Below are 18,066 nucleotides of genomic sequence, written 5' to 3' on the forward strand. Positions count from 1 at the left end.
ATATCTAATGAGATGATAAACTATAATCTGATAAACCATTGTAAAGGTGGTGGAGACATCTCTGGCTAAAATATTGAATGACTTGCTTAGTTTTACATATTTGAACCTATTCCTGCCTTGGACTATTTTGGTTTTGACTGATTTGTTTTTGGTCTGCTTCCCTGCTATCAAACTTCTGACTGGTTCATCCTCTCGGTTGAGGTTATACCTGAATGAACTTTTGGCACAGCTCCTTAACAAAGGGATGCTGGTTTCTTAGAAAATTCCTATGACTCCAAGTCACTTCCATCGTCACCTCATTATTGTTTTAACTGGCAGGTTAGCGATAGAGTGGACTTGCTTGTTGACCAACTTGCTTTGAAGAAACAGATGTCCCTGAAACTGGAAAGGAGGACCTGTTTTTGCTGGTGAGCAATACTTCAGGGGCAGTTAAGGGACACCTGGACATCCAAACCAAGTAATCTGTACACAGGCAGAGCTGCTCTTGAGAATTTATGAATTCTTGCATCATAAGAATGTAATATTAAAAGTTCTAATTCTATTTCTACTCTCCTTATAAGAAATCAGACTCAGATCATCACAAATTCTGAGAAGTACAAGATTGTTTTAGCATAAATCCTCCTATAGAACTCCTAAGTGTTCTCACCTGTTTGAACACCCTTCACAACAAGAAAATCACTACCTACTGTGAAAGATCTATTGGGTAAATTGTTCTTATTTTAACTGAAATATATGTAGTTATAAATTCCACACACTCTGGGCACCTGGGTGGCTCAGTTGGTTAAGTATCTGAGTTCAGCTCAGGTCATGATCACAGGGTCCTGGAATTGTGTGCCCCTGGGCAAGGACTCTGCTTGTCCCTACCCTCCCCCCTATTTGTGTGCACTCTCACTCTCAAATAAATACATAAAATCTTTAAAAACATAAATTCTCTTTAGGAACACTCTTTAGAAACTAATTTAATCCCTTCCCTAAATGACAGAAAGAACTTCCAATATTTAAATACAGCTTTTCATTCTTGATCTGCTTATTCTCTCACAAATCTAAACGGCATGTCCTTCAACTGTTTCTAACCATCAAAACTGCTTTCCTCTGCCTGCAAATGAAGAACATTTGCACACTGTTTAAAGTTCTACTGGAAAACCATGATATAGAACATGCCTCAGATTTGTCCCACTTAGGAATGAGAAAGATGGGAAATTTTTACATCAGGTTCTGTATGCCAGTGTTTGATGGTTGCTCTTCTAATTCCCTGAGATATCTGGTCTGCCCTGCTCATGTATAGGACCAAGGAGAGGATATGGATGGACAGCAATAGTGTCTGGTGTAAGTATAAATTAGATTGTGTCATTCCTTGGTTAAAAACCTTTTCCATCTCTTCCTGCCACAATTTAGGTAAAACTCAAACTCTTTGTGTACCCCCATGATCTGATTCTAAGTTTATTTCCTCAAATTCATGCCACTGCTTGAACTACTCAGCTTTGACAGCAAACTAAAAGAGACTTTCCCTCAGTCTTGCAAACAAATAGAAGTCTCTGTTGGCTAAGGTCTTGGCATACACTAATCTGTCTACCTGCAACATCCACCCTACTCATGCTCACTTCCCATTTGGCTCTCTGTGTAGCTGTTTCCTGCTACCCTTTAGTTCTTATCCTTTGGCAAGCTCATGTTTCCCTCACGTTATTTACTTTCTTGGCTTCTTTTGCATTTCTTTTATCATGATTTATGATTATTTGTTCACTATTTTTGTCTGTTTCCCTTAGAATAATGTAAAATCTGAGGTTATCTCCAATACCTAGTACTATGCCTGACACATAGTAACTACTCAACAGATACTTGGTAATTGAATGAACGAGTGAATGAATGAATGAAAGCAGTTTTTACTAGTGTGGTAGCTATAAGAGTAGACAAGGAAATGTCATCCTTCTGCAGTAACAAGGGTCATATGTGAATCTGCTAAGACTATAGCCTGAATGACAAGAGGCCAGATGTGGGGAAAAAATAGCCAGGTAATGACACTGTGTGTAGTTGCTGAAAATTGTCTTACACAGCAGATGGCTCAGGTCATTAGCAATTCAAGTTCTGGATGAACATTCTGGACACCAGCAAGGTGCCTTCCCCGACATACAATTGCTTGCTTGTGCCAATGACAATGCTTGAATGTAAATTATATTGACATTTTCCAGTGGCTTAAAAACATTAACAGTGGTAATGGTAAATCCTATAAAGTTGAACAAGATCAGTCTAGTCCTTGAGTTTTCTAGGAAGAGAGTATGAAATCATATTTTGGTTGTTAGTTACCTTTGTCTTTTTGTTTGCCTTGAGTGGGGCTAGCATCTAGGTGACACACAATCATAGGAATCTGAGAAGAGTATAATAACCATAGCTTACCTGCTGCTTTCTATTTTTAAAACATTTCCACTTTCTCTATTTCCCTAGTCCTCCCATAACCTTTAAACTTTGTGTATAATCTCTATTTTATAGACATAAAAATTCAGATAGAGAGGGTACAGGCTTTTCTAGGTTATAAGTGGAGAAAATGGGGGGGGGGCTTTTCTGGCTTACAATTTTAGGGCTCTTTTCAATGGATACAGTGCTTTATCGTCCTGAAATGTGAAAGAGAGAAGAAGAAATGTGTCAATGGGCAAGTAAATGGCAGTGGGGGAAGGGGTGAGAAACCTTGAGAAGTTCTAAATCTGGAGGAGAACCCAGATCAGGAGACAAAGAAATCAAGAATCCGCATGTGTGGGAAGGTGTGTGTGGAACATGGAAGCAGAGAGAAGAGGCCATTGCGATCGGGCAGCCAGTTCATAATATTCTTCATACTAAAAGTATACACTTCTCATATCTCTTAGCACCAAATGGTGGGATCTGCTGACCCTACGCTGCCTCCTTTCAGTCCCTAAATTTTGCTTCCATACCAGCTTGTGACCAAGAAGTTGGAATTTACAGAAGTTCAATCAATTAACTCCATTCTAGTAGTGGTTGACCCCTTTTTGCAACTGTGACATGCCCCCAGTTGAGGACACTTGAGGTCTATTGCTGTACCCACGGTATTCTCAGTGGAAAGTAAGACAGTCTGCAGGTTAAGTGCAATGAATTTCAAACAAGCTCTATCTCCATTGCTTTTTCTACCACTGGAGAATATGCACATGCAAATGCATGAGAATAATGTAATTTACACCAGACGTGTAAATTGGTATTTCATAGGACAAAACAGAGTCTTTAGCCCTTTCATTATAATGCAAATTCAATGGGTTATAAATATCTAAAATTTGGAGAATTCATATAAGCCTCTGAGTTTCTGGATTTTCTCAAAACAACAATAACAAGAACAACAACAAACAAAACAGAAGAACTGGGCCACCCTGGCTCCCTAATGCTGCAGGACAACAGTAATCTGTGACCAAATGCTGGCTCCTGGAACCTTGTCTTGTAGGTTTCCAGGCTCACCACTATATGCTTAGGCTTTAACAAGTGATCCTGGCTAACTAACTTGTGCTACCTGTCAAGTTCCTATTGGCACATAGTCCTCTTAGGCCTTGTTTGAGAACTACCCTTGAGCCAATTATAATTCCTTTTAAGATGTATTTGCAGACTTTATTAATAGTAAGAAGCCATTTCTGCTCACTCCATGATGTATGAGCACATGTCCATGTACCATGGCTAAATGGTTGACAACCACTGTCTTAAGGCAAGTCTGGCTTCAGATTTTCCTCAGCACATGCCAGATGTGAGTCTAATCTTGCATTACAGCTTTTCTGAACAGGTGGGAGTTAGGGCTGGATATATACTATCTGGTCTATACATGCAGTCAGTTATAGCTGGGGTCCTGGTTTTCATGTTTGATGATTGGTTATTATTATTATTTAAAATAACGCAAAAACAAATACATGTGAGCTTAACACTTTGTTAAAAGTGAAATAAATAAATAAATAAATAAGAGCCATTTGTAGACCAATGACATAAGAGCATGCCACAACATCCACTGATATGCCCCTAAGATCTCTACAAGGAAAAAACCCCACCTATTCAACCTAAAAGTTTTAAATCTTTAACAGGAGGTGTGCATGTGTGTATGTACGTGTGTGTGTGTGTGTGTGTGTGTGTGTGTAGTTAATGCCTTTCTTTTTAATTTACTTTGAAGTGTGAACATGATTCTATTTTATCACTTTGTATGATGCTCATGGGCACTAGGACATCTGATTCTCTCACTGCTGTCACTAGACCAGAGTCCTCATTTTCCTTAGTACGTCTTATATCTTGCTCTCTTATATTTATACACTGGATGGAGGTGGATTGAGACCTAAAATTTACTAGCCACTAAATCTTTTATTTGGAAAACAGACAGTTCACGAAAAGGGAAATGGTACACTTCTTTGTCAGGCAAACCTTAATAGATTTTGAAATGGAAGTGTCAAACTTAATTAAAAGAAAAACTCATATTATGACATGTCATTTAACCTTCCAGGACAGAGTGCAAATCCTATGTAGGTGAGGAATGTGTGGATCTCCTCAAATAAACAATTTTTATATCCTTCATAACTTATATCAGTGACAATGGCAAGGTGGCATAATATACCGCACTATAAAATCACTGTATTGCTTTGTGAACGTTACACTGGATTTAAGCAGAAAAAGATGTTGAATTGTGTGTTGGTGAAGACATTCTTCATCATTTCATAATGGAAAAAAGCCTAGTAGTAAAACTTCTCACTGTCCTTGCCAAATCCATTAACAGATAAATCTAATCACGCAAAAAAAGAAAAGAAAAAAAGCCAACAAATAAGCTTTACCTGACTCAAAAATCTGTCTTACAAAATGAGTCATGTTTTCCTTCTTACCAAGAGACAGGTTCTGGATGAAACCCTTTCCATTTGCTTTAGTTATGCTACAACATTATTTACCATACTTGATGTACAAGCTCAAAATCATTATTAGTTATACCACACTGAGCTCTTTATTACCAGCAATACATGATAAAAATTTTGAACAACAGATAGATGTAGGCATGGGGTAGCTACCGAGTCCCCCTAACTGGGGTGGGTCCAGTTTAAATACAACTTGATGGTTCACATATTTGTAGAAAGAGCATGATAAATCCAAATTGAATTTTATGACATTTACAAATATTTGCAGTTTTATTGAATAGTTGCCTGATTCTGATGTGGTCTTTTCCCTCCTTTTTCTGTTCTACGTCTTTCCAAGGGAGATTATTGCATCAAGTGACCACTAGGAAATGAACTGACTGACCTCTAGACTAACTCTTTCATTGACTTACAGGCTCTGGTTACAGAATCGGAGAAACTGTGGGCTCCACATATTATAAATCATGAGAAGGGTCTGTATACATAAGGACAAAGAATGAATATTCTTTTTTTCTTCACATTAGATTTTCATTCAGGGCCAATGCTTTTAAAAGGGTATTATTCCGGAAGACCTTCACTTCCTAGCAAAGGCCACATGATCAGGGAATTTGGGGGCAATAATAATGCTTGTAGAGTTTTTAATGGCAAACATCTCATATTAGTTAATATTATTTAAAAGTGTTAGATTTTATATAAAAATTCAGATTTCTGGTTCTGTTGAAAAAAATCAAAGATGTGACAGGGCAGTGAATATATCTCACAGAAAAAATTCCTTGTAGCTTTTCATTAGCCAAGGATGTACTATCCATGAGTCAAGTAACCATCGTACATGTCTGAATTCTGGAAGCTCTTTACTTGGCAACCCATGCTTTAGTCTTTCTTGAAGACATACATCACTTTTGGTGTATTAAAGGCTCTGAAAATTTTCTCAGTAATTACTTCTTTTTTATTTTATTTAAAATCTTTTCCCCGATATATTTGATTATGGAGGTTTTTTTTTTCCTCCCCATTTTGGGAAGTAGTGTTCCAGATAATTCTTTGCATTTATGACTTCAGGTTTTACTCTGAAGTTTACAGGTGAAAGTCAATTGCTAATATATTACTTAGTACATGAATATGGACCATAAATTCAAGAGATTCTGATTTATTTGTATGAATTTTATGGTTATCTACTGGCAAATATTTGTGAAAGTATTTGGAAAGCCTAGATTTTGCAATTAGGATTCCATGTCCATTTCTGGATGCTTTTATAGGCATTCAAGGTACAGAATCAATCTATCTGATTAGACTATTTACATATTCGATCAGACTTCGAACTATGTTGGTAGACATGAAGGAACCTCTGGATTTTACCTGAGGTTTAACTTTAAAAATCCACACTAGGGGACCAATTGTGCTGGTGATCTAATAAGAGGCCCTAACAACATATATTCTAGAGAGAAAGCTTTGGAGAAAAAATAGATATACTTGCAATATGACAGGTTAGGTAACAGGAATTTATAGTACTATTATACTACCCCAGGTAGATAATAAAGAGATACTTCCTTTCTATAATCATCATCGGAGTAAATTTTAAAAAGAGAAGATGGACAAAAATTTCTTTTTTGGGGGGGAAGTGAGCCCCATGTGTATCATCCAAATGACCAGTACAGAAGCCCAATAATGGGATTTGACATTTCATCTTGAAGGCTAAGAACACAGGAGTTATAGAAATGAATCTCTGATATTCAAAATACTGTGATTAGAAATATTGGCTGTGATGGCAGCAAAGACCTCATGGAAAAAAATCTGGCTGACTACAAGTCTCTAAGCAGGGTGTTCTCTGGATTTGGATAAAACTAACTCAAAAAATAAATGGCAAATAAATAGGACAAGTAGGTTTAGAAAGAAGTTGTTTACCACTTTAATAGGGCTGTCTAGCATTTGGTCACATAGATCATTCTGAAACCTAACTGCTTTAATGGTCTTCCTGTCTCACCAGAGGAGATCTGAATACTCTTGGAAAAAGCAAATCAAACATAGAAAGAGGTGCCATGATAAGACTTGTTGCTACAGCACTATGTACTTAATGATGCCAGACTTTGGATTTAATCAGAGGACATTTCTGCAGTCTAGGACAGCTATACAAAGCCTTAAGACATTGTATTTACAGAACTTATTAATACAGGGATCCGTATTATACCATAATTTTGCCAGAGTCTTAATAGCATGGTGGAGTAGCTCCCTCAAGAATTCCTCATTGTCTTATCTGTGGAAAAGCTAGTAGTTCTAAAAATACTTTCCTGGAAGAGGTTAGAATGGTTATTATATATCAATCGAATATAAAGTATGGTTATGTAAGCCAGGCTTGCATGCTAATATTGCACAGGGTAGAAAGCAATAAAACAGGACGATGTTCTTCCTTGGGCCATCTAGTAGTAACAGAAGGAAGCTCTTGATTCAGTATTGTTATGATGCCTCAGATTCCAGAAGTCCACCTGTAGCTGACCTTCCAGTGTGAGTGCCATGTTGAAATTTCAAAAGAGCACATGTCTTCTTCCTTGCCAATAAAAAAAGGAAATCGCGACAAAACAAACAAAACATCCAAACTCAAAGAGGTACACCAGCCGCCTCAAACTGTGGTATTGTTCATTTCTTGAAGAGAATATATAATATTTCAAAATATTATATATATACATATATTTAAAATGGTACAAAGTAACTATAGATCCAAATTAGAAGATAGTTGATCATTCTTCATAATCCCAAAAATTTTCGTTGAGAAAACCCTATTTTTTAAACCCACTTTCCATGGTGTTGCCAAAAGCACAGGTCTTCTCACTATCGGGTACTTCGTGACACACAGTAAAAGCACTGTGATTATCTGGTAACCAGTCAAAGTGCAAATAAGAAATCCATTTGGCTTGTAATGTGTAAGATGTTTTAAATTCTTAAAATGTATTTTCCGCAGAGGTGGTTTTCCTTTGCTACTATAACAAATGCTCCATTAGGTTCTTGGGTGAATCTGAAACCAAAGAAAGAAAGAAATTTCAGGGAGAAAGAACAAAATGAAGGCATAAAGAAAGGTGAATAGGCAGAAAATGAAGACATCTTGAATTTTTAGTATGTTGCTTCTTTCAAGTGATCTTTAGCCAAAAATGTTAGTCTAGAGCCGTAGTTCTCAAATGGTGATCAAAAAGCACACTGACAGACAATCATATTTTTATCAATTCCTTACATTTTTTTTTGCCACAGCTGAGGAGATAGACTCTTGGAGCAACGAATAACCATGGCTGGCTTCATGGGCATGTGACCTATGCAGTTACACAGAGCCCTGTGCTGAGAAGGGCCCTACACTTCACTTAATGACCCGCTATTGCAGTCTTGAAATTATTACTGATTTTTGAACAAGAGGCCTCTGTTTTCATTTTTGCACTGGGCTCTTTAGATTATGTAGTTAGTCCTGTGTCTGTTTGATTTGAATTTGAACTGGGTGGGTCATTCTGTGACCTTGTCAAGTTGGCCTGCTGTAACATGTAGAGGGGTGGCATAAGGTAAAGTCACTGCCAAGGTTAGAACACATTTTCTTAGGAACATAGGAGACCTTTTCTGGGTGAGGAACTCTTCCCCTCAATGACACAGTACTCAAGGGCAACCAAGAGCATGCTCCCACCATTATTGATGCCATTTAATATATGTGAATATGGTCCCAAAGACTCTAATGTTAAAAAGGAGAGTCACTGGTTTGGGGCAGAAATGATGATTGTAATAGAGTTGAAGGTTCTACTTTAGAGTTCTAGGACTTAGGTATTTTTCTTCATCATATATAGTCTCAGGAATTGAGTGTCCTGAGTCTAGGGGTGGAGTCCATGAAAAGCTTTCAAGGTTGGGTAGGAACAGTAGTAAAAGTTTGATTTCAAAAGTTGGTTGTGCCAGGGGCAGCATGTGTGAGAAATCTTCACATATTTATTTTTTTATCATCTCCATATAAATAACAGATTCTTCCAAACTTTGGTTTTCTACATTCCAATAGTGTTTGTCACTTCCTGTTTCCATTGTCTTCTCACCAAAAGGAGGGGAAAGTGACATTCACAAAACTGAATTGTAACTGCCTTTCTTTCGTCTCTATTGACTTGCCATTCTCACCCCTTCACATCCCCAACCTTAGGCCCTATCCTTCATGGAAGAACAGGAGTTCAGTCCTATTTACTATCACATCCACCAAACTTTAATACCCTAACTTTAAATGGAAGAGGCTTAAATATATTTATGGGTTAAAGAAATGAATGAGTTCACTCTAACCCAGGGGCAATTGTGACAGCATAAATTGATTTATTTTCCTCCTGCAACTTCCAAATCCATCTCCCCTGCACCCACTAACCTGGCTCCATCTTCCTACCCTTCTCTCTAAAAGGTAGTTTATGCAAAGTAGTCTGGAAATCAGGATTGTAAAGGCTTTCGTAACACTTCAGACCTGGTGGAATTCTGAGTGATAAAGTTGGGTTATGTCAAAGCTGGTTCTTTACCCCTCACAATATAAAAAACATTGACTGATGAGAATCAGTCATCATCCATGAGATGGATGGAGATATGCAAGTTCAGAGTCACCATTAGGAGGATGGGTCTCAGAGGGTGTGGACAAATGACCATAGTGGATTTGCATGAAATATCAATTTGACAAGATAGCCATTTTAGTTAGGTGTGCAGTCTAAAGCTTGCTAATTTGCCCTTTTAGGGAAGGGAACTTGACTCTATGTTGCATAAATCTAACTGTTCATTTTCTCATTAGTCCAAAAGACACTAACATATTGAGTTGAAGGAGATCCAAAGTTGCTTGATATGTCCCCAGGTATTTGGTATCATATCTGGTATGATAACGTTCTACTATTTTAACGTGCTGATTTTTCCTTCCAATTGACTGGTTTTCTCCTCACTTTATTCCCTTCCTCATTATGTTCCCAAACAACGAATGTTCACTTTTTACATGTGAATTATTACAGTACTGTCAAACACTTATTTTCTCCAGGGAGAGGTCAGTCTTTCTAAATTAAGGCATCATTCCTGAATACACAGAGTATTCCCAAATGCATTGGATATAGTCCCCAACTTTCTTTTTTTCAAATACATATTATGCCATATAATACATTAGTATTTCATATATATTAAGTATAATATTTACTATAGGGAGTTAGCTTACCTGATTATGGAGATTGGCAAATCCAGAGTCTACAGAGCCAATTTCCCAATACTATCCCCAGCTTTCAAACTTATATTTTGGATAAATAAGTTTAAAGAAAAGAAATAAACCAATAGGTTTCTAAAACTATAGGAAAAGTTTTCCTGTCGAAATCTGGATTGGTGAGTCTTGCCACAGACTGCCAAGACAGTAGTTTAATGGAATAACTGAAGCAATGGTCAAGCAGGAGGAATAGGGTTAAAGTTTAGCCATGAGACTTCACCTAAATGTGCCAGGCTTCTCCCAGGAGGACTTCTATCACCAGCTTTCTTGTTCCCCATGCTGGGTTTGGAAAATTTCTCAAGGGTGACTATTTTTTTTCTCTGTAAAATGACATACAGGAAGCTTTCTCTTTTCCTAAGATTTATTTTCTCTAATCTCCTGAAAGGGAAGCCTGTGCCTGATTCTACTTATCTTTTCTCCTTCCTTCTGTAGGTCATATTGTCACCTAGATATAATTTTCCCAAGGTTTTCTTTCAGACTGGCCTGTTACCCTGACTCGTTCCCATTCTGTGATGTCTGGTCTTTTAAATGAAGCAATGAATTTCTACTCTCTACCCTTCTTAAAAAATGAGCATCATGAAACTTTGAATTAGATCACACTTTGAAATATCTTTTGTTTATCTACATTTCACAGACTGCTGAGAATTTTGACTCGGGATGATTATTTAGGAAGTAATGCATAATAGCAAGGTTTTTGGGGAAAGAAAAACGATACCTCAAGACTATTTTGCAAATCTCTTCATATTAGAGTCACTTTAAAAAATTAGCAGGATGAAGGAAACTCTCAGTTGTCACTAACAATCTAGGTTTTTTTTTTTTTTGCTTTTATGTTGTTTTTTTTTTTCTGAGAGCACTCTTCATAAATCAGTCTTATACATGAGAACCAAAGAGATGATTTTCTTTATTTTTCCTTTTCCTTTAAGAACTCGAACTTTTTACCCTAAGGATTACCTCCTAGATAAGAACAGAACAATGAAAACCTATAACTCAAAATTAAAGTACATCTGTCTATTAAACTGTCTTAAAAGTTAAACTGCCAGAGGCAATATTTGAAGTATGTAGACGTATTTATACTCTGATAGGGAAAAACACATAGAGCATACTAGAAAAATTAATATAAAACCTATTTTGGAGGATATTACATAAGGATTGATATTAGCATGCCATTTATACAGAATGGAAGCTCCTGTATGTATCAGTGGGACTTAACTCTCACTTAAGTGTGTGTTTCACTGTGAATTTCTTTGTAAGAAAGTGAGGAGAAAATGTAAGTCAGTAGTAGTGTCTGAGTCTTCTCAAGGTGTAAAACGTGCAGCTTTTTAATGTTTCCTTTTTTCTTCTCTAAAGACAGAGTTGAGATTTATTAGTTGAGTGATGTGTTGCTCACAAGGCTGTAGAGCAATCTCTTATTTCCGTCCTTGAAATGGATACACACATCAGAACAGGTACATCCTCTGCTTTCAAACCAACCGCATGGGCGATTTATTTCGCTTGTATACTCAACTGTCTTGTTGAATTCAGCCCACCCAGAACAGTAGCAAACTCAGTGTGTTCCAACCTCTATTACTGTGATCAGATCTGTGCTGTACTTCTGCAAGGACAGAAAATGTCTAGGAAGTATTTACAACATGTTTTAAAATATACTCTATAGAGACCAAATCAAAGGAAGTTACACAGTCATAAAGAATAGCATTAACATTTTCTGTGTTTTGTTTATTTACATTCTGTCTTCCAAAGAGTTTCCCAGTTGGTACCCTTGGAATTTCACATATTCAAATCCTGAAATAATTTGACTTGTGTTATTGTTCTTTACTGAGTTTCAGGTCTGGAGGAACCATAAGAGCAGGACTTACATTCAATAAGGGAGATCAGTTATCATTTGGAAGAGGAAATGGAGATTTGGCAGAAAGTATATCAGCAACCTGCTTGAAATAAGGGTGACTGAACTCCAATAATACTAGCCATGATTCAGAGTAGCTTAAAACTGACTTGTGAGGGCATCTTCAGTATTGTTTGTTAAAATTAATTTCAGGCAAAATATAACCAAAGGGAAACATGAAATCCACTCACCATCAGTTAATGACGATGGTTTCTGGAGGGTAAATGGCATGAGCTGGGTTCATTATTGAATAATATCTTCTGAGGGTGTTTCTTTGAATTGAAATATGACAATCCATGCTGAGCATCTCCGGTGCATGAAAATGCATGTTAACAAGCTAAGATGTTGAGGAACCTCTCCTGGCCTTGAGCCAAGGAGGTAGAGCCATTTACCACTTATTGTGGTCAATGTGGGCAACTAAATTTGATATACAAAGAGTCTCCACTTATTTATATATGAAATATGTTTTATAAGGTATCAGGTTTTCTGCATCACAAGGCTGCAAGTACCAATTTTATTACTAAAGAAGATAATGCTGAGAAGAAAGATCAACTTAAGACTCATTATACAAGGGTGGGAATCAGAGATGCTCTTTTAAATTTGAGTCACCCTTTTGGAAGGCTACAAGTTCAACATGTTGGAATTCATAACTGGTCAAGCTAGCTGTCAACAACAGTCAATGCACTAAAATACAAACACGCATAATAGGGCTCACAGTTGCATGATATACATATGTGTAACCATACTGGTTGTTCAAATATTGACATAGTTTTGTAGTATATTTGAATAAATACTTTCTTGAGTGCTCTGAGCAACCCTTCCACCATGCCCCCTTTAGAACTTCTATACTTTCCTATTGTTTAGTATCTACTAGGTCAATGGTGGCCTAGCCAGTCCTCTCCAACCTGTTGCAGCATTGCAACATCAATTCTGATGGGTTGGATGGCCTCACTATGCAGGTTGTTATATATTTTGAAGATAACTCATTATTTTACCACAGAAACCAAGGAATGACAATCCACATCACCAAAACCTTTCACTTCTTTAAAAGATCATCAAATAATTCTTTAAATTATTTGTATTAAATACAGTCCTTTTCAGAAAACCATGTGGATGAATTAGGCAAGACCCTTATTTTATAATCTATTTTGAAAGCCATTGCTGTTGGCTGGAATTATTTGAATAATTACTGTTCCTCTTCCCTTTGGCCATGGCAACCTAGCTTTATTTATGAGCCAGTCACAGAAACGATGAACTGGCCAGTATGGAAAAGTCAAGCTCAATCTCTATCTTCTTGTTGATGGATGGACATGGATATGAGTGGTTAAGAATGTTTTCTGTCAGGAAAAAGGCTTTCTTGTCTCCTGTTCAAAGTTTCTCTGGGGGCTGTTTGTAGAACACAAAGGCAAACAGTACAGTTGGTCACGTGCATGAGACATTTGAAAGTAATAAACTTACTCTTGTGGTCTTAATTTTATTGCCCGTAGCGCACATCCATCCGGAATTATCGGGTAGTGTCTTACATTCTTCTCCTTCTAGACAAGGCTCCATCTCACACCACCATTTACCAATCACTATGGAAGCTGCACGAAAACAGGAAACAAATTTGTTTGCATTCATCCAAGCAACTTGGGCATGGGGGCTGTGACCCTCCCGAAGTGTCAATTTTCTCCAAAGCCCGCTAGCTTCTCTTTAACTTTCTATGACTGGCTAAGAATTCTCTATGAAGAAGAGTAATATTTTCACGTACCAGTTTTACATCGCAAATAAAATTTTATGCAGACTGTTTTGATCAAGCAACATTTTGTCAAAAATCTCCTCATATGATAAAGGATGAAAACATATGGAGTGGGGAGACATACTTTTTGGGGGAACTTTTGTGTTAGTTTTCACAAACCCATGACCTGTACTATTTCTTTTCAGTGAAGGAGACAAAAGTGTTAACTGCTTTTCAGAATGACAGAGCTATTCCTTCAGACAAGCCAGTTTATGTACCCAGCATTAGGGTTTATCCCCACTATAGTGCTTTGAGAAGAAAACCAAAGTGATTGAAAGTATAAACAAAACCTGTAAAATAAAAACCATGAGTAATAATAAATAAAAGTATCTGTTTACAATCAAAGGTATGTGATATGGGTTGGGTTTCCTTTTGATGTTTATATGATGTTTATATGATGTGGGTGAAACTTTTGAAAGTTAAGCTTCTGATAAAAAAGCCCTACTTTTCAGGGTAATATCAAAGATGAGCACAATAGGAAGCTGGCAGTGAATTTAGTGGATGTGTTTATAGCACACATTTGTTTTGGGTTTTGATATTAAGATTTTATAAAAAAAATGACTGGACGCACTTTCTGCACAAATCAAGAAGCTCCACATATTCTTTAATTCCTTAACGAGTGAAGAATTATTTCTGCCATCCAAAATTCTCAAAATGTCTACCAGTGTTTCTTTACGGCACTTTTCAATTGGCTATTTTCATACTGGACTGGAACCTTAGTTCTATTGATAATTACCAGCATTTCACCTCCCAGAGAAGAATTCCCATCATAATGCTTCCTCTTCACAATGACAAAGAGGTCAGATGATATCTGTTAACATCAGAGAAGATTCATATTAAAATGAAATGGATTAATACTGCCCCCCACCAATGAAGCAGGAGCACATTGAAATTCTCCACTCATCAGGAATTAGGCATTTCATAAAAGGATTAGCTTGCTAACTTAAAAGCAGAATGGTTTAAACGTCCAGCCATCTGCCTGCATTCAAGATTTCCTCTTTCTATATTACCCTTACTTTGGACTTTCCCTCCTTTGGGATCCAGTGTATGAATTGCAAAGATTTGATTTTATATGCAAAATCATGTCTACTCTATTATACAGCCAATTTAAGGAATTTTTCAAGGGTAATTTTGCCTCTGTTTGATTCATACCTTATGTGTGGACCAGACTGAATGACATAAAATGTGTCTTCATTGGAATATAGCACACAAGTATAGGAAGTAAAATCTTGTAAATAGCCTATCCGTATGCAAGACAATGTGATATTTTGGCAAAACAGGGAGTAGTAACAGAAGACGCAAATCCTCTGTAGGGTACAAAATGACTATGAGAGCTAAGAGTGTTTTTCTTTTCTTTTTAAGATTTATTTATTTATTTGAGAGAGAGAGAGAGAGCTAGAGAAAGTGCAAATGGGGGGACGGACAGTGGGAGAGAATCTCAAGCGGACCCTGCTGAGTGTGGAACCTGATGCGGAGCTTGATCTCATAACCTATGAGACCATGATCTGAGCCTAAACCGAAAGTCTGACACTTAACTGACTGAGCCACCCAGGTGCCCCAAGAATGTCTTCCCTTTCAGTGGCAGGGCTCTGTACAAGGATGTGGAATAGGGCAAGATTCCATTCACAGGTAAAAGAGACCTCATTTATGTGAATTAACAAGTGACAACAGTAAATAAGAGACGCGTGTATTTTGGCAGCAAGAAAGACACATGCAGTGTCGAAAGGGAACAAAAATAAATTGCAAGGTTTCCGGTAACATGAGATAAAAGTCAGGACTTGGCAGCGTTTATTGAGAGCCTACAATCTGAAGCTTCCTTTCGGCTAGTACTCAGTCAGCAAAAGGCTGGTGGCATTTCCCACACTTGTCCCCTAAAATCCCTCCTAATATCTCACTATTGCTGCCCTGAATCGACACCACAAATGGAAACCCTCTGATCTTAGCTCTGAGGGGAAACTGCCTTTCCCAAAAGTCTTCCATTTAGCGTTTGTGACTTTTTTTTTTTCCCAGAGGCACACAAATAATGAACAACCGCCAGTAAGGTCAGCTTTAGCATCTTTACTTCCTTCGGAAGGACCCTGTTCCTTCTTCTTTAGGCTGCTCTCTGCCCTCTCAGAGCTGACCTACTTTGTTGCGAGGTAACAAAGCAGTTTCTCTTTCTCTTAGGCATTCATATCTTCTAAATGAGAATGTAGACAATACGAAAAAGAAGGCATCTCAAAACCCACAGATCACCTTTAATTCCAGGTAGTAAAAGTCCACTGGCTCACAAGGAAAAACAAAAGGCTTTCTAAGAATGGAAAAGTCCCCCAGACTGGCCTGTAATCTCTAAAAATTCATATTTCACTTGCTTCTTCTAAACAGAGTTTGATGCTTCGATATTACCCTCTGACTTATTAGAATCTAGTACATTCTTCTGGTGTTGCTTTTCTAAAGATGCTATTAGACTGATTTTGCTTCTGATTTATGCATTATGTGGGTTATTTTAATATATATCACTTCATGTCCTAGGTCAAGCTACAGTCTTGTTTCCTAATTTTTTTCATATACTCATATTTCCTGCAATAACTTTAAGAAAATCACAGAGAGGATTTATAAATTGCTCCCTCTTCTCCCATAGAGGAAGCTACCTAAAACCTTCAGATTATTGCAGGAGGAATGATTGATTAGATTTAATACAGTGAGCTAATATGAATGCTACTTAACTGCTTTTATAATTTTTCTTACAGAGATACTTATAATAAGAAAAATTTAGACACAAATAATTCTAAATATCTTGAATTATAATGGTCAGTGCAGTAACAAAAATGATAACGGAGGTTTTTGATGGCCTCCTCTGTGTCTGTGTTAGACAGAAACTTTAAAAGTATTATCTTAATCTTCATAGCAATCCTAAAGGTGGGTATTACTTTGAACCAATTGTATGGATGAAAATACTAAAAAACTAAAAAAAAAAAAAAAAAAAAAAGAAAATACTGAAGGCCAGAGGGGTTAAGTCACTTTGCCAAGCTTACCTAGGTAGGAAGCATAGGGATATTAACACTAAAATACAGACCTGCTTCATGATAGAATCCTTGGTTTGCATCATAATAATCCTAACTCATTCTAGTTTTGTGTTCAGGATTCACAGAACTCTCAAAAAGCATTTACTGACTGCTGAGTGAATGAATCCATTATCTCTCATGTATTATTGTTGAAAATAAATTTCATGTAAACACAAAACACTTGAAAACACAAAGCATCCAGTTTCTTATAAAATTAACTTAAAAAAATATTGTGGGTAAGAGCCAGTTAACATGACGTTTGTTTCTTCCTAGACTGAAGGGCTATATAGATATTGCTTGATTTTATTACTTCTAACATTTTAGTAGAAAACCCCAGTAGTGAACAATTTTTGAAGCCACAAGAAACTTGTGAGGTAGATGCCTAAGTTCTATGACAACTTTTTATCCCCTAGAATAACTGAGTTAATTAAATATCAGCTGCAAAACCTAACTCTTTCCTATATGTGGTGATTATGAAAGAGTCTCCCTTTTAACCCTGGGGTTCAGATCAGTGGATCTGATTTGGATTGTCAGGGTGATGGCAGCAGGAAGAGCCCTCATTAAACACAGGAGTGCTTACACCTTTTTTTAAAGATTTTATTTTTATTTATTCATGAGAGACAGAGAGAGAGACAGAGACAGAGACATAGGCAGAGAATTCGCTCTATGAATGTGCCATATTCAGGAAAATATCTGATCTTCAACTTTTTCAAGAATGTTCACCGTTCTTTGAGAGGTTCTTAAAAGCACTAAAGCTACTTTAATCATGAGTTTTGATTTCACCCTTATACCAGGTCATGTTGCTACAGAGCAAAAGGGAGACTGTCAAAGGAGAATCAATCCATCTTTCAGTGTTAAACCTTAAATAGACCAGAAGTCCTATTAGTTATTATTGAGGCATTTTTTCCATGTAAACAGAACTTAGGTACTGCTAAGAAAGGAGCTTAATAAATACAGCAAGTACACATTATCTTGTTGAAGAAGTTCAGTCCTTGTTTATCATTTCAATGGATAATATTTGGTTTTCAACTCAGTAAACTTTCTTTGAGCACTTTCTGTAGTCAAAGGACTACCTGATTTAGTAAGATGGATAAAATAATGAACATGACATAGTCCCTGCCCTAATGTAGCTCAGACTTTCTTAATATCAGCACTATTTTGGCATTTTGGCATACATTATGGTAAGGGGGTATAAATAAGCGAAGTGCTTCCTTGGTAGTACATTATTGTGCTGGAAGAGCAGGCTCCCACTGGGGAGTGGGAAGAGAAAATCTTGATAA

The 18,066-nt window shown here is 37.0% G+C and overlaps 1 protein-coding gene across 2 annotated transcripts in view; it reads right to left on the reverse strand.

The window, feature by feature from the left end:
• Positions 1-4,934: 4,934 nt before the first annotated feature.
• TAFA1 (TAFA chemokine like family member 1) overlaps positions 4,935-18,066 on the reverse strand; it is a 492,358-nt gene continuing 479,226 nt past the window's right edge. For both annotated transcript variants that reach the window (XM_055344118.1, XM_055344119.1), the window contains exons 4-5: positions 13,424-13,548; positions 4,935-7,872 (exon numbers count right to left, since the gene is read on the reverse strand). In XM_055344118.1, coding sequence (XP_055200093.1) covers positions 7,855-7,872; positions 13,424-13,548 — 143 coding nt within the window. In that variant the 3' untranslated portion in view covers positions 4,935-7,854. The remainder of the gene's footprint in view (positions 7,873-13,423; positions 13,549-18,066) is intronic.

This window comes from Nyctereutes procyonoides, unplaced genomic scaffold (genome assembly GCF_905146905.1).
Source record: "Nyctereutes procyonoides isolate TBG_1078 unplaced genomic scaffold, NYPRO_anot_genome, whole genome shotgun sequence".
Lineage (NCBI taxonomy): Eukaryota > Metazoa > Chordata > Mammalia > Carnivora > Canidae > Nyctereutes > Nyctereutes procyonoides.